General features: G+C 41.4%; 1 protein-coding gene across 1 annotated transcript in view; it reads left to right on the top strand.

Annotated features, from left to right (window-relative positions):
• Positions 1-5,431, top strand: part of KDR (kinase insert domain receptor) — a 29,200-nt gene extending 23,769 nt beyond the window's left edge. Inside the window, exons 27-30 of the mRNA XM_054065868.1 lie at positions 1,553-1,704; positions 2,769-2,865; positions 2,966-3,054; positions 3,912-5,431. Of these exons, the coding sequence (XP_053921843.1) occupies positions 1,553-1,704; positions 2,769-2,865; positions 2,966-3,054; positions 3,912-4,131 (558 nt within the window). The 3' untranslated portion in view covers positions 4,132-5,431. The remainder of the gene's footprint in view (positions 1-1,552; positions 1,705-2,768; positions 2,866-2,965; positions 3,055-3,911) is intronic.
• The last annotated feature ends 11,305 nt before the right edge of the window (positions 5,432-16,736 follow it).

Below are 16,736 nucleotides of genomic sequence, written 5' to 3'. Positions count from 1 at the left end.
TCCTGCTCTTCTGCCTATTTCTCTCTGCAGACTGCAGAGGCATTTTGTCAGGTAGCTCCTGTTGATCTTACCATGCCAAAGATAGATATCTTTGCACATGTGGGATGCAGGGTTTTTGTTGACTCTTCTGTAAGACGAGGATACAGATGTTTCACTACCTGTTAGCTGTTCCATGTGCATGCATGTATTAAGACTTATCCAACGCACAGGCATTATATTAAGAGAGCCTATTGCTTCCAGCTGGGGTATATGGGCTTCCCTCCCTCCTGGGTTCTTCATATTGTGGCTCCTTCTTCGCACATCATAAATGTGGACAAGGCCAGGGCAATAGATGTGAGCACTCAGGATGAACGAGGCTGGATTTTGCCTCACGTTGTTCTATTAGACTAGGTAGCCCTTTCCAGCCTATTGGTAGTGATGACAATTACCTGTCCTTTCCAATCACAGTGTCTTCTGTGCATACCAGAATTCAGGAAGGATAGAATTTGTCTGCTTTCCTACAGAGCAGCCTGACTCTTGTGTGTCACAGAGCCACAGACTGGCTAAGGCTGGAAGGCACCTCTGGAGGGCATTGATCCAACCCCTGTTCAAGCACCTGGACCCAGTTGTCCAGGACCATGTCCAGATGTTTTTTTAATGTGTCCAAGGATGGCAACTCCACAGCCTCCTTGAGCAACCTGTGCCAGTGATTGGTCACCCTCACAGTAAAAAAAGTGGTTTCTTGCATGTTCGGAACATACTTTATATATATTTGCCCGTAACCTAATATGGTTGGGTTGCTATTGATTTAGGCTCTCTTGTCATGAACTATAGTGTACTGTGACAAATATAATTTACTGTCTGATAACTGATAGGTAATTATACATGTTTCGTATTGTAGTCCAAATTTTTTTAAAAAAATTAGAGAAAAGGGGAATCTAGAAGGTTATTGCTTACTGGGCTATGAAGAGGTATGCAGTAACAAAGGATGCATAGTTAATTTATACTTTTTATACTTTAAAGCAGAAATATAAACAAGTGGAATATTTTTTTTAAATGTTGTTGTTTTTATTCATATTGAGTTAGATACCAAGGTATTGCGAGAAACCTTCCTTTTTTACTATCTCCATTTCATTTTTTTCCATTTACTTCTTACACTTAATTTAGGCTTTATGGTTCATACGCTATAGTCCAACTCAATGTCACTTTCAGTTTTAGGTATTTTTTTTCTTTCAGGGTCATGTTCTTTGTGTTATTGCAATTCAAACATTACTAAAATTGATTTTTTTTATCTCAAAGACATCAAGAAAAGTTCAGTTTACATGTTATGTTACATCGTCATATAAAAATCTCAATGTTTTAATTGAAAACTCTTTGGCAATGGCTCTTAGTGTGTTTCCTTCTTTCAATTAAGCTGCTCCTATGAGGGTATTATAGTGCTTGTAGGTTAATAAAACAACCAAGTAGTTCTGTTGGACTGCTGCATTTTCCATGTATGTATGTGTAGCTGTTTATGCCTGTATGTCTCTGTAGCCTCATTTAATTTTTTTTATTTCTTCACTGCATTCTACAGGATGGTAAAGACTACGTTGTCCTTCCTTTGTCAGTATCACTGAATGTGGAGGAGGATTCAGGTCTCTCTCTCCCAACTTCACCTGTTTCCTGTAGGGAGGAAGAGGAAGTCTGTGATCCTAAATTCCATTATGACAACACAGCAGGAATTAGGTATTTTATATGGTGGACATCCTATTGGGGCCTCTGAACGGATTTTGTTCATGCTGGGGGCAGGGAAAATGAAAGGAAGAGACTTCAGCTGCATGGTTCATATTTAACCTCCTCTATAGGGATAACATGAATCTGTAGAGGTTTTGCAGGTGAAAATTAGATTCTCACCTCTGTGAATGCTAGGGATTTATTTATTTTTTTGCTACTTTTCCTAGATTTGTTATTTTCATTCAAAGAAACATTTGATATATAGTTTTTAACAACCAGAACAAATACAAAGTTTTACCTGTCCAATTCAGTTGTGCCCGCACTCATGTATTGCAGGTCTCTAAATATCAGTGGTAATAGATCTGTCATTAAGTAGCCTCCCTGGCACTTCACCTCCTAGAGTGGAATGTTGGTAAAGAGGTCATGAATTGATAGCTAAGAGGTATGCAACCTAACTAGCATTGTCACTGGATTTTGTCTGCTGCTTGCTTCTAGTAGGCTATTGTGGTATCCATGATTGACAAATAGTGGTACAGCCACTTACATGCTGGGAACCCTGAGTTGCTTGCAGCAATCTCAGAAGAGGGAGGATCCTTGACCAGAGGGCTTCTTTTGGAGAACAGCCTTCAAGAGACATGTAGCACTCCCTGTCCTGATCCCCATCGTTTAAGGGTGGCAGTCTGCTGTTGTTGTCCTACGTCCAGCCAGAGGTCTCACAAGTGCAGTCCAAAGGAAGAGACACATGTCTGTGCTCTGTTTATAATACTTCTTAGCAAAGCTTGCAGGAAGTTAAGCCCTCCAGTGTAACTGAGGAAAGGAGCTGTTTTCTCAAAGCTGTTTCTTAGAATTTGCTCAGGGATCAAGGTTGTCAGGAGCAGAAGGTCAGAAACATGCCGCTTTCTAGGTGGTTCATCCTTTTCAATAAATGGATGTTTTGGAGGTTTGCATAATATGTTTTGACAAAAGGATTAACTTCTCTGTAGAGAGATAAAAGAATCCTGATATCATGGTGCTGTTTGCAGCCAAGTTGTGGATAGTGGACACAAAACTTTTTTTGTTGTTTCTTTTCTTTTCAGTCAGTACCGAGAAGGTAGCAAAAGAAAAAGCCGCCCTGTGAGTGTGAAAACATTTGAAGATGTACCATTGGTAACCACTGTAAAAGTTGTTCAGGAGGTGAGTTCGTCAGTTGTTTTTCTCTCTTTTCCTTCTGTTGATATGTTTTGGGGTTTTTTTTCATCCCTTTCCATTGAATACATTTCTAATACCTTTGCAGGAAAACCAGACAGACAGTGGGATGGTTCTTGCATCTGAAGAGCTGAAGGCATTGGAGGAGAGTGATAAACAAGTGAAAATACCCTTTAGGTAAGGCTCAGGCTACCCATGGTATTTAATAGAACCTTTTGCTTGCAGTAAGTCAGGGAACTCATTGGTTTGTAAATTTTTAGAAGATAAAATCTTTTCTTACTGTGTTTTTCAAAACGTAAGCCAAAATTGTACACTGTATGCCTGGTCATCTGCATTTGCTGCTAGGAGAGAAGAGGTAATGCAGCTGTTGGAAGTATCCACCAGCACCACAGAAAGGACTTGTATTTATCAGCTGCGAAAGCATCAACCACCCCTTGAAGGAACTAAGCCAGTGCACACAATTGAGTGTGTTTGTAAGGGCCTGTCTGCAGCGACAAAGAGCTCCTTTTTTCCCTTTTTGCTTCTTTTTTTGTCTGAAGCTGACTTTTGAGTTTTCAGGATGTACCTGGGTGTATTTTCAGAGCATTGTACAGGGGTTTCATTGTGCAGTTCACAGGAAGCACAGTGGTGTTGATGGAGCTGAAACCTCACGTATGCTTTCTGAGAGCTTCTCAGAGATTATTTTTTCCAGGACAACTTCAGTGCAAACAAAGGTGTTCTGCAGTTATGATTGCACCATGGCTGAAATGTATGAAACCTCAAAATTTTTTCTCCATTTTATCCACCGTCACAATCTAATCTTGTGTGGTCATATAACTAAATAACTTTTTCATGTGCTAGTGAAGTTAGGCCATATAAAAAGGTGTCTCTTTATAATCAAACACGTTTAAAAAGACTTGAAGCCAGTTTTGTTAAGTGCACAGTTTTGTTTGGTTGTTGTGATGGAAAGCAGCTACCAACAGGAATTGCCCACCTGCCCTACGGGAGACAGTCTCCACAGCTCTCTCAGTCCTGTTTCTACTTGTTTTTCACAGCACGCTGGTGCCCAGCAAGAGTAATGAGTCCGTCATGTCTGAAGCCTCCAACCAGACAAGTGGGTACCAGTCTGGGTACCACTCAGATGACATGGATACCACTGTCTACTCCAGCGAAGAAACAGAACTCTTGTGTGCCCGGGAGGCTTCACCCCTGCTCTGCTGCACACATGGGCTCACCTATGATGGAGCTGTGCCACTTGCCTCTCCACCACTCTAGGATGAAGCCAGCAACTCTCTGTCCCCCTGGGATGTGCCTTCCTTGCCTGGGCTGGTATTGCTCAGGTTTGGTGTTTAGAAAGGTGGTGTCGTGAGACTAAGAATAGACCTTAATTTTCCCTGAAGAGGATGCAGAAGCATCTGGCAGCAAAACTGCACTGTGCCAGGATGCGGGGCGCTTTCCTCGAGAGGCGCTTGTGGTTTACGTTGCAAAGTTCCAGCTGCGGTCTGTGCGTGCTGTACCGATCCAATGGCAGAGGCAGTGTGGTGGCCTTTGAGACCGTGGTGACATGCTGAGCACCTGCCTGATGCAGGCAGCGGCACGACATTTGTTGTACGAAATAACAGCACAGCCTTGCATTTTTTTTTTTTTTTTTTTTGTTGTTATTTTTCCCGTTGCGGATGGACTCCAGGAAGGAAACAGCACAGCGCTGGCTCTTGTTTCTCAGAGTTATCCCTTGCTTGCACCTCCACAAACAAAAAAAGGAACCTCCAGCTCAAGGTTCTGGCACTCGCCAACTGCCTGAGACTAAACATAGGCCAAGCTAAATATAGATGGGGGCAATGGTGTCTGTCCTTGGCAGAGGAAAAAAGTTGCTATCCCAGACCTCATGAGCTGCATTTGCTTGCAAGAGTTGCACAGTGCGGCTGGTTTGGAGGATAGAGCACCGACCCAATTGATGGGACACGAGTGCCGGTGCCGTGCCTCACTTCTGGGATGGTTCTGCCCCCCCATCTTCCCCAGCACCCTTGACCCGTACCAGGTGCCAACCTGCTTCTGAGTAGCCTGAAATGGCTGCAGAAAATACCCTCTCCCCCTGAATCACCACTGGAGCAGCCTCTACAACAGGTAGAAAAGGCAATGTAATCTACCTTAGGACCACAGGGAGCCCGACCTTCTCATCTCATCCCCCCTCCCTCAGATGTAGGTCTGACCCTTCCACTTTGCAAATTCAAAGTGCTTGAAATGGCAGAGATCTTCGTTTGTGTAAATCCGTGACTGGTTTCATGGCAGCTCCGATCTTCTCTGTGTGGTGAGATTGTGCCTAATTGTTGGACAACTTTTTACCTGCGCTCTTGTAGTCCCAGAGCTCTATTGATAGACAAAATGCAGGCTACAAGATTTTAACATGTAAGACTATTTCTACTGAGTTCTTTTTTGTATTTTTATAATTTTTTGTTTGTTTGTACCTACTATAATGTCAAATGCTGGGAAACATGAATATAAGGCATATACAGTATTTATAGCCCCTTTATGTAGAAATAAATGTAATATATTAAAATATATATATTATATAATAGGTATTGTACTAGTCACATTTTGTATCAGTGTTCTGTATCATTACAGGGGTCAGAAAATTTTTAAGAGAACATTTAATTTTATTAGAAGGGACTGGAAATTTAGAGGTGGGGACTACATGTATCTGTTTGCTTTCTTGCGTGTGTTTTCTTATATGCTTTCTATGGGCAGGGAAATTTATCAAATGCTACTTATTTCAAGTGACATTTAATGAATCTAGTCATCTATACCATTGTACAGGCCTGTGAACACTTCTGTGGGTACCTATACTAAAGAAACTTCAGTGATTTTTATCAGTTGGGAATAAATGCCTTTAGAGAAATGGTCAGAGGAACAGACTGCTCATACAAACCAAACCTCCTCGGAAAGAGTTTATTATGTTCAGTTAGGTCATGGTTTGTCTAATTGTATTGCAGCTTTTGCCTGAAGAGTAGCACTTTCTGTTAAAGCCTTATTCATCGTTTCACATTTGTGTTTCTTCCATCTCACTTCTTAACTGAGGTGTTGTCCCTGCTTTTGTGTAGCAACATCTTCCTTTATTTTAAATCTATACTTAAAGCTCCCATCTTTTCACTCTGTCCCCTTTTTTACTTTCTCTATTGCACTATGTGTACCTTCATTCACAGTGCAAGGCTGGCCACCATTGGGGTATCAGGACTCAACGAATCATAACAGCTTACGCTAAAAAGAGTGCAAGGCAAATTAAACCACAAACTGCAGTTTTGAATTAATCTTCTCTTTATAGTAGTTTGAAATGAGACTTTTGTAGGCTGTTGCAAAGTTAGAACATGTATCTAAGAATTGGTAGATCTCACTGCTAAACTCCTCTCAGGCTGAATATGGAACCAACACCTTCTATGTGCTATGTGCATGCCCCATCTACAAGGTTGTGGGATGTCAAGCTTCAGATGTTTCTCCATTCCTCTCTCTGAATCTGATCTGGCATTTTACAGCCAGAAAAGCAGAAGCTGGGAGGTCAGGTAGAAAAATGTTGAGACATTAATCTTGCTTCCTGGGCAAGAGCATAGCCAGTAGAGTATGCTTAACAGCAAATGCTACATTCTTTACAATCTCCCCTCCACAGTATTTTTCAATATCTTTAATGAAACTGACACTGACAGAAGCCTGATGGTTACCTGGTTGAGCCATATGTTGGAGAGTCTTGGCATAGAGGTGGAAGAGATCTGTCATTGACGTCCATCTGCCATAGGCCTGGAGCTCCCCAAGGTTTGGGATGTTCAATCTAGACATCCGAACTTTGTAGTTTTGTTTCCTCTCCAGCCTGGTGTAGCACACAGTATGTACCACATACACGTAGTCAGATGCTTCCCTGTTTCTTTGCAGTAACTCTAAAATATCCATCATAGTGCAATTTCAGCTAATGAGTTTTCTGATTTATAGTCCTTGTCAGTTAGTGAAACACTCTCATGAGTCCAAATAATTTTAAACGTGCCTGGACAACGTGGGAACTAGCACACACCTGCTTTCGGAAAGGAAATTAGTTTCTTAAAAAAAAAAAATTACATATATTCAGTTTCAGGAGCAAGCAAAGTTTCTATAAATGCATATGTTTGGCACTCAGTAACATGATTCTTTTCTTAGACCATTGCCATTACATCCTTTAAAACACCTGGACTTCTTGTTGTGTTCTGAATACAAGAAGTTCAGCTAAACCCCAGTCAGGCCACACGAATCTTGGTAGATGTTTTGAATTCCAAAAAGGATATTTTCAATGAAATGACAGACATACAGTGTATAGATTTGCAAATGCCTTGCAAACCAGTCCCAGCTTTATCTCCACTCTGCAACCGCACACTTAAATGTCAGTATTTGAATCAGCATCCTTATTTGTGAAATGCATGGGAGGTTCCAGCCTGGATTTGAGCTGCGTAGAGAAGGGACACTGGTGAGATTAGGGATCCAAACATATCACTGTGAGCAGCTGGGTAGGAGCTGAGAGAAGCAGTGAAGGGGTTAACAGTTCCTGTTCAGAAGAACTGCCAGAATGAACCGGAACTGCTGATGGGTTTGGATGTAGGGAATCAAGGAGAGTCATGCCTGAAATAGGCGGTTTTGGGGCTTGAAGATGGCTCATGTCAGCTGTTATCAATGTAAAGATAAACCACCTGAAGAAGGCAGGAGCATTCAAGCATGATAGCTAGGTCCCTGCAAAAGATAATGCAAACTGTATCCAATTCATTGCATGGAAATGTCTTGGGAAATCTAGTCCTTGCCCAAGGTTTCTTATTAATGCTTCTCCAATCACGAGCAAGTGTGTTCCACATAAGCGTAAAAACATTCAAGTGAAAGTGTTATGATGATCCTCTGTGTCGTCTTCTGTGATCATCCCCAAGCACCGTGCCTGCAGACTTCAGTGGCCAAGCGTTTGTTAATACTAAAAGCAGCGTTTGAATGAAAAAAGACTACTATCACAGAAATATTGAAATTGTGAACAAAAATGCTATTTGCTTCTTTTTTGATGGTTTTAAGGCTGGAAAACATAGTTGGGTAGCATGCATAGCCTCCCGTTATAAAGCTGGAATTTGCTATTTTTATGTGAAACATTCCCAAACTATGAATCATCTGAGGTTTCCCCTCATCACTGGTACTTGAGTACACACCCTGTGTTACCTCGCAGTATGGGACCTCACAAAGCAACAGCAAGGGCAAGGAAAACAAAGTTAACTTTTGTTCTTCCTAATTGACAAATTTATTAGGGACAGACGTTAACCAACAAAGACCTTTTCTTTGGACTTTAGCCCTGGATTTTCATTCTGCCTGGCTGAGCATTGGATTCTGTGTCATAATATATGTCCTCAGTTCCTCAGCCCCTGACATTCGGGCTGATTAAGTCCCAGAAGGTCATTGGGAAACATAGCAGGAGCTTGTAACGTATGGTGCTGATAAACATCTCTGCATCAGAGATAAGGGACTGGTCAGTGCAATCTTAGGAAGCTCAGGTTTTGTTGCCATAAAACTACACAATGTAAAGCCTAATCCCTACACAGATTTAAATAGCTGTTAGACATATCAGGTTCATGATGAAGGGTGTCCTGGTTACCTAGGTGTTATTCACTGACTGCCACCAGTTGGTTTGAATGAAGTATCTTTGCCTTGCAGCTTGTTAGGATGACATGTTATGGTGAATGATGGCTTCTCTGTGAGTTTGAGGGAGCAATAAATGAGTTCAGTTTCCAGGTCCAGCTCTGGCATCCAACACAGACTTTATTGCCCAGAAAAAATGGCAGTGCAATGTGCCTTCCTGAGTCTTAGAAAAAGTTTTTTAAAAGGTGGAATATATGAACTGAAATTCAATTCTTTTTTCCAGTGGGAGATGAAGCTGTTCAGTATCCCACAGCACTGTTTTTCTGAGTTCTGTACTGCTCTCTCATGCTAAGTGGCATGATTACTCTAGCAATGGTTTCACAAAAGCGAGTGGAAATGTCACTACTTTTAGTTCTATTTCTCTTGATCTGTTTTCATGCTACAGTCAGAAGCATGATTGTGTCACACTGTAGATAGACATAAGTTAGCTTTCATCCTGCCAGGCTAAGCAGCAGCACCAGTGAGAATTCAGAGCCTGGGCTTCTGCTTGTCACGGTGTTACCCATCAATAGTGGGGCCCACAGCAAAGCCCACGCTGCTTGCTAGCAGAAATCTGGTTGCTGGATGAAGCTCTATATGTGCCACACCTTCAACTGTAGTGCTTCCACACCTAGAAATAACCACAGGGATGCAAATCGCATTTGGTTACTGAAGTTTCTTGCACTTCTAGGTGGCCTGCACAGACCCATGGTTACACCTGAATCACGCACCATGGTGGCAAACATTGTCTGTGATGTTACATTTCTTTGGTTTCAGAGTGTCATTCCTACAGTCTCTTCCCAAGCTTGGTTGAGTTTGTTTTCCACCACTAGTTCCAGGTGTATCAGACCCCAGCTCTGTGGACCCTGTTTAACCTCACAGCTGATGGGAACTGGTGGGCAGCAGAGGTATTTGGATTGGGACTGACACTCCGCCTAAACTCAGCAGTGCTGCATAGGCACGGAACAGAGCAGAGGAGCAAAAGGCAGAAAGAAAATTCTGGTAATTGTGTATGTCCTTTTCAAATATTAGTAAGGCCTTATACTGGAGAATTGTACTTTAGCATCAGGAACCAAGGAAGAGCAAAGAGATTTTTCTTGTCAGACACAATCAGTTTGCACTGTAGGACTGGAAAACCAGCATTGCTTACTGCCAGTCATCTGGAGGCTGCTTTGCAGTGCGTATTTCATGGAGAAATAGGGCTGCTTTATCCACCAAATTTTCTACAGTTTCACTTGCAGACTTGCAGTGTGCTCTGTTTATTAGTCTGTTCATCATGTTTTATGTTTCATGTCCTTTGAAGGGTTTTCCACTTGTTCTTGAACCTATGTAAAATCCTTAGCATCTGAGACATCCTGCAGCAAGGATTTCTTGCATGCAAATTTTCACTTGACGGATCCAGGTATTTTCCAGTACACCAACCAAGCATTCCCTAGTCATCTTCTCCATGTCATTTAGGATTTGATGGACTACTATCCCCTCAGTCATTCCCTTTTGAGACAGAATGTTCCTAGTTGTTAGTAAAATCTGTTTGCATCTCCCAAAAGCTGTGAATAGGGCCCCTTGGTGGGAAGGTGACATGTGCTTGGCATGATTCCCAAGCAGGTCTCTGCACGATACCCAGTTTCCGTCAGGAGGAAGGAGGCTGTGGGACACCCAGCAGAGGATGGTGTTATGTCAACTGTTTCACGTGATAAATGTACCGCAGCATTGTCAAACATCAGTCAATGTCAAGATCCAACTTTGTGAGTATCTTCTAAGCGTTGCTATTTTTGATCGGTGAAATGTTTTCAAAGGTTGGGCTGTGTTTGTCTCCTGTGCGTGCCGCATCACCCTGTTCCCAGGCTGCTTGAGCTGGCTCCTGGCTGGCTGTGCGGAGGGATAAGATGAAGAAAGCAGAGGCTGTATGGCCTAAACACAGCACAAACAGGGGCACCATTTACCACCGTGAACTGGCAGAACAGAGTGAAAGCATGGCCTATCTTATCAGTTACTTACTGAGTTAAGTCAGGGGTATAAAAACTCTCTTTAAACTCTGGGTAATATCCATAAATGGGGCCCGTAAGAGATAACTTCACAAGTGGAACTTTTTAGGTGCACTTATGTGTAGTTTTAAATTACAATCCCAAAGACATCCTTATATTGTCTGATAAACTTCTTGAAATGGCAACAACTATTTAACATTATAGTTTAGTTAAGTACTAAAACAGCAGGGACCAGGCAGATAAACTGATACAATTATTAACGTATGGCTTAGTAATGCTATCAAAACAATGGCTTCAGGCATTTCAAGCCTGCTTTTAGGCTAATGTCCCCAATTTTTCAGGGGGATTATTAAGTTTTATTAGCAATTCACATCTCAGTATAATTATATGGATATTAGAGAAATCAATATTGTATAATGTGGAGTCCCTTAATGGCTATACAGTTTGTTGAGTCTGTTATGGGACCAGATTTGAAATCAATTTAAGAAGGAATTTTTATAATTCTGCTGGAATTGGGCTTTGCATGATGAGATAGATGTCTTAGACGTTGAAGAGAGGATTGCACAATCTGTCCTCACTGTTGTGACTTTGCATTCATGTGGCGATTTTACAAGTAGATTACAGAACATCATTACTGAATGTTTAAATATCTTCCCCCCATTCTGACTCCCAAACATCATTAAAATTCCTAACTACTATGTAGCTTTCAAAAAACTAATATATTCATATAAATATGTTTATTCAAATCACCATACTATAAACATGTTTGTCGCACATTGCAAAAAATCACTAATCTAAGATGGAGAACTTTCTACCACAGAAATGGCTGTGACATATTTCTCATATGAATTGATGAAGTGTTTTTTATTTTTCTTTATATGGTAGTGGGGTTTTTTTTAAGAGCATTTCCTTAGATCTGAGTGTATGACAGGTAATCAGAGCTTAAAATATTGTGACTCACTTTTGTGTAAAACCCCAAGGTGCATCTAAGTCAGCTTTTGTTTCATGAACTATACTTGTAGTGTATATGCTTTCAATGTACCTCAAACCAGCATTTCTCTGACAGTCACACTGCCATAAGGTGGCAACATCACCAGAAGAAATTCCTAAGAACTCTCAGGCTTAACACTTACCCCAAGCCATATGCTTTTTTTGTGTGGGAAAAGCAGCTGCCTGACCACAAGTGAATTTAGGCAGAGGACAGAGCTGACTGGAAACAAATCGAGTCTTTGTGTTTGTTTGACTGGTTAGTTTTCTCAGGTTGCTTTGAACTCAGGTAAGTCCCAGGATGTAGTTTGTTGTGTCCTGTAGCTACAAAGGGACAAGGCAGGTGCAAGAGGAAAAGCAATGGATACTGGCAGTGGTGGAGAGGCACAGCATCTTTCCTTCCTCCTGCTAGTGCCACTTGTAAAATTAAAGCCATTGTGGACTTTTCCAGAGGCAGCACAGTGTGTCTGTGGGGCTCTAGGCTGGTATCAGCACAGCATCAAAAGGGGAGAGAGACTCACTGCTCCATCTGGAGTATTTTTTAAAATGGCAAAAAAGGCATCCTTCCCCACTATATACTGGTTTATCCTCTTCCCTAGCTGACGAGATTTCAAGTAGACTTTGAGACATTCTTGCAGATACTTGAAGTCTTCAGCAGTACCGTTGTCTGTATTTCTTTCATTGGTGTTACAGAGAAGACTGACAATACTTCACTAGCTTGTCACAGAAGGAGAAGAATTGTAGGGAAAAGCTGTTTTGTCTCCTCCAGCACAAGAACTAGAGCATCAGCTGAGAGTAACGGGGCAAGTTCAAAATGAACAACAGTGTGCTTTTCATCTGTGCTTGGTGAACCTGTGAAACTCTTTTCCACAGGTTGTTACTACTTAAATCAGTTCAGAAAACTGTTGAGCAAATTAACGGAAGAAGAAAACATTCAGAGGTACTAAGTGTAGTAAATCTTGGGAAGCTGAAATAGGATATTTGGGAGAAATTTTCTGTGTGTTTATCCTGTGCTTTTACTCTTCTCTAGGTTTTCACAATCAACTACTGGAGCTCCTAGAAAGGTGCTTTGGCATACTATGGTATGGCTCCCCTGAAGTTTTTATAAGTTAACTTGTACTATCTTATAGTTAATTAAATCATCAGCCTGACACAGTAGTTCTCTGCAAGAAGATCGTAAGCATGTGGTTTTCATACACACTTAAACAGCTCTGCACTGAGTACAATGCATGCTAATAAAGAGTATTCTGCTCAAATTGCTCTGAGTGGTCCTCAGCCCTTGGAAAATCCATGTGTTTCCAAACAGAGAATTCAGGGGCAGCGGATCAAACACTGTAGCTTGCACGAGTGACTTCAGCCTGCAGTTTGATTGCAATGATGCTTCAGCATTACCATGTACCAGCTGCACAGCTTATACCTCATACCAGCAGCTTGCTGAAGAGTCGTGCAGCCTCTGCATGAGAGGCTTTAGGCCCTGATTTTTTCAGGCTTTTGGCTTCAAATAAACAATACATTCCTGACATTTCAAGTACACAGTCAGAATATCCTCAGTTCCAGCAGGCTGCTGACAAGTTGTGCAGAGGAAATCTACTACAGCCTCAGGAACTGATGGGTTTCCTACTCATTCTCAACAGATTGACTAGTGCTAAATATATATATCCTGTATTTCCACACATTCTTGGCAAAGAAGTCAACCTGTTTACTCTTTTTTTTTAAGACAGAGAAAAACATAAGGTAAATGTAAAGTGGTAATTAATAAAGGAAAAGTTAAATCACATTTTTCTTACCACTCCATGTTTCTGGATCAGAGTTCACTGAACACTAAATCAGACCATGCTCAGTAATGCACAGAGAAGGAAAACTCATTGACACCATTAGGAAGCATATATAGTTAGTCCCTCTATAAGGAAAAATTTCCTTGAGACTAACACATGGAAGTGCTGAATAACTGCTGAAAGTCTGTGAGATGTAAACATTGTTTACTTCTGTTTCTTTGGATATTGCCATGCCTTATTAATCTTTAAGAAATACTCAGATATTCTGGCCTTGGGAAAATACACAATGAGAAAATGTAGTTAAATACAGTGAGCTCAGTCCTGAAGCTGCTGGGGCTTGCACATCCACAGCTTCTCTGCAGACAAATAACTGCCCAAAAATATGGGCTTGTGTGAAAAAACCTTGCCAAATTTGAAGCTTGGTATTCGGTGCAGCTAAGCACCAAATACTTGGCATTGTTGCTGCAGGTCCGTCAGCCTGTGCACAGCACACAGGTGAGAGATTTGATCCAGGGACTGTACTGGCCATGAGTGATGCCTACAAGCAAGAGACCTTCAGGGGCTTGGAAGACAGCAGTTAATCTGTCTCACTCTTCTAAACCTTTCCCATAAGACTGTAGAAACCAAACAGACAGCCTGCTAAAGCTGCACTCCAGAAAGTCCAGGTCCCTATTTCAGCTTACACCTTGCTATCTGTGTGCCTTTCCAGCAAGCCACGGTCTCACTTTAAGTCCCATGTGAAAGATATGATACAAGCTTGTAAACAAGCTGCTTCTGCAAATATTGCTGTACGTCTGGGGTAAGGCCCTGGGAAATCTCAGAAACAACTTACTTGTCTCCACCTTTAAAAAGGTTCTACCTTAAAAGTTGAAGATTAGCCCTTAAGTGTTAAATATTCAAATAGATTTTTTTTCTTTCTGTCTTACTCCCTTGCTTCAGGTGCACACTGACACCTTAATATTTCAGTCATCTTCCCCATTATCTTTAGAGCAAGGCTGTATAAACTTGCTCTAGCTTTCCTTAACTGTTGGTGGGGATAGATGGAGATGCCAGTAAGGCTGCAGTTGGCATTGTCAAAGCAAGAGCTGATTGGTCCCTGGGAACAAATGTTTACTGTTCTGCTAGGAAAGCAGTAGGAAAAACTGAAGTTACAGCTGGATTTCCCTAAAATCAACCCTCCCCAGCTAGGTGCATTTTAAAATAAAATTAAACTCATTAGAGGAAAAATATGTTAATGTTACCTGGGACTGGAATAAAAGCAGAAAGCAAACAGGTCCATTTGCAGGAACATAGGAGGAAACATAGTCAAGTCACCATTGGTATAGCCTCATCAGACCTCCTTAATGCACTCAGAGCAATCTGTTTTCCTGCAACTCCAAAGTCTTTCCTGAGAATTTTATCAACCTGTGCACAAAATTTGCTTCTGTGCAGCCCAAATTTGCTGGTCTGCATTTTTTTTTGCATGTGGTTTGAGCTTAGAGCTGTGAGTCCTTGCGGGCAGATAGACCTAGAGGTAGGCATGGGAAATCCCTCATCAGGAACAGCTTCTTGTCTGTCCTCTGAGCCTAGAACCAACAAAGCTGAACAAGCTGTGGCTCCTGCTCTCAGGATGAGAACTCTTAGTGGCCGCTAGGTCGCAAACTCCATTGAAAGCCTTTCCCCAGCACTGGAGCTTATATAAAATAGTAAAATGGAAAACTAATGGATTAAAATGGCCAGTGGATTAAAAAGTCTCAGTAGGGTGCAGGAAGGGAAAACAGACAGACAGTCAGAATGATTATGTTACAGTGATTTCCTGCCCTGGGTCTGCAAGAATCATTGGAGGATTGCTGCACAAAAAGTTAAATGTCGTATATAATGTGCCACAACCACTGAATACTTTTTTTTTCTTTTTAGTTCATCGGATTTTTGCCCTCAGGCAAACCTTGTCCTTATGAGAAACATCATCCTGCAAAAGGAACAGGGTGAAACTCTCTCCTTTTTGAAATTTGGGAGCGTTTCACTTTTGATTTTAATCCAATTGAGATTTTACTTGTTGCTACCTCTGCAAGATCTCACAAACTGTGCATAAAGAAATCACCTTTCACTGGTCTCACAGCTTCTGATCCCCATGGGATAGTATCTGTGGAAAAAACCAACAAGGCAAATTAGACAACAATAACCCAGGCTTCTCCCTGCAAAACAGCAGTCCCCTCCCAGGGCAGCTAAAAGGAAGCAACAAGCCAGATGAGGAAGGTAAACTTGGGATCTGAAAGGAAAGAGTCTCTGGTATTTATAAAAGTCAGAGGTTCACACGGAAACTTAGTTAGAGCACTGATCCTCTCCAGCATATTTCAGGACACGCAGCCCTTTCTCAGCTATATTATTTGACTCATTATTAGCATTGGAATATTTCTCCTCTTTTTAACTCTTTGAGTGAAAACTCTTTGGTGATTTGAGAACATATTGACAGCTAGAATATATAAAGTTAGAGCTGAACACTGAAATTAATTGCCTAAGTAAAAAAAAGAGAAATAACTAAATCACAGCTTCAGCATGTTATCTATAAGCAACAGATCCACTTGACCCATCGGGATCTTTTGTGATTAACAAACCCATGGCATGTAAAAAGAAAAAGGGAAACTGCCTGCAGCACACACTGTGAACAAATGCAATTGAATGCTGATATATACTGCCTTGCAAAGGCTAATATCTTCTGAAGGAACAGCATGAGCTGCAATCAATGCCTTCTCACAGGATCGTGGAGTAACTCAGGTTGCAAGGAACTGCAAAAGGTCGCATCTGAGATCAGATGAAAGCACACTTCACCACCTGCTTCAGGTCATTGATAAAGATGTTAAACACAAGAGGTTCCAATATACACCCCAGAGGTAACCCACTCATTACCAGGCTCTGGGCAAAGGATGACCGATTAACCTCCTAAGCCTGATCATCAAACCGCTTTTTTAGCCATCTCATTATCCACCCATCCAGACTGTAATGTCCTAACCTGGGATACAAAAGCATTGTGTGAGACAGTCTCAAAGGCCTCACTAAAGTCAAAGTAAATTACACGAATTGCTATTCTCTCATCCCATCCTCAAATCCAGTTATTTTATCACAGAAGACAATCAAGTTGTCAGACATGACTTACCATTCTTAAATCTATGGTGATTGTTTCAAATCATCTTCATTCCATTATGTGCCCAGAAATATCTTCTAAGAGGAGTTACTTCAAGATTTTGCCAGGGATGAAAGTGAGACTGTCTTAGTCTGCAGTTCCCCGAATTGTCCTGGCCTTTTTGGAAAGTGTGTGTAGCATTTGTTCTTCACCAGTCGTTAGAGAAAGCCTCTCCCAATTTCCATGATTTTTCAAAGATGATAAAGCAGGATCTTGCAATGACAGCAGCCAGTTCTCTCAGTGCCTTCAGATGCAGTCCATCGGGTCTCTTGATGTGACCATCTTTTATTTGGCAAACACTTAGGTTCTCTATAT

The sequence above is a fragment of the Cuculus canorus genome, chromosome 4 (assembly GCF_017976375.1).
Source record: "Cuculus canorus isolate bCucCan1 chromosome 4, bCucCan1.pri, whole genome shotgun sequence".
Classification (NCBI taxonomy): Eukaryota; Metazoa; Chordata; class Aves; order Cuculiformes; family Cuculidae; genus Cuculus; species Cuculus canorus.
This window is presented reverse-complemented; position numbering and strand designations above follow the sequence as displayed.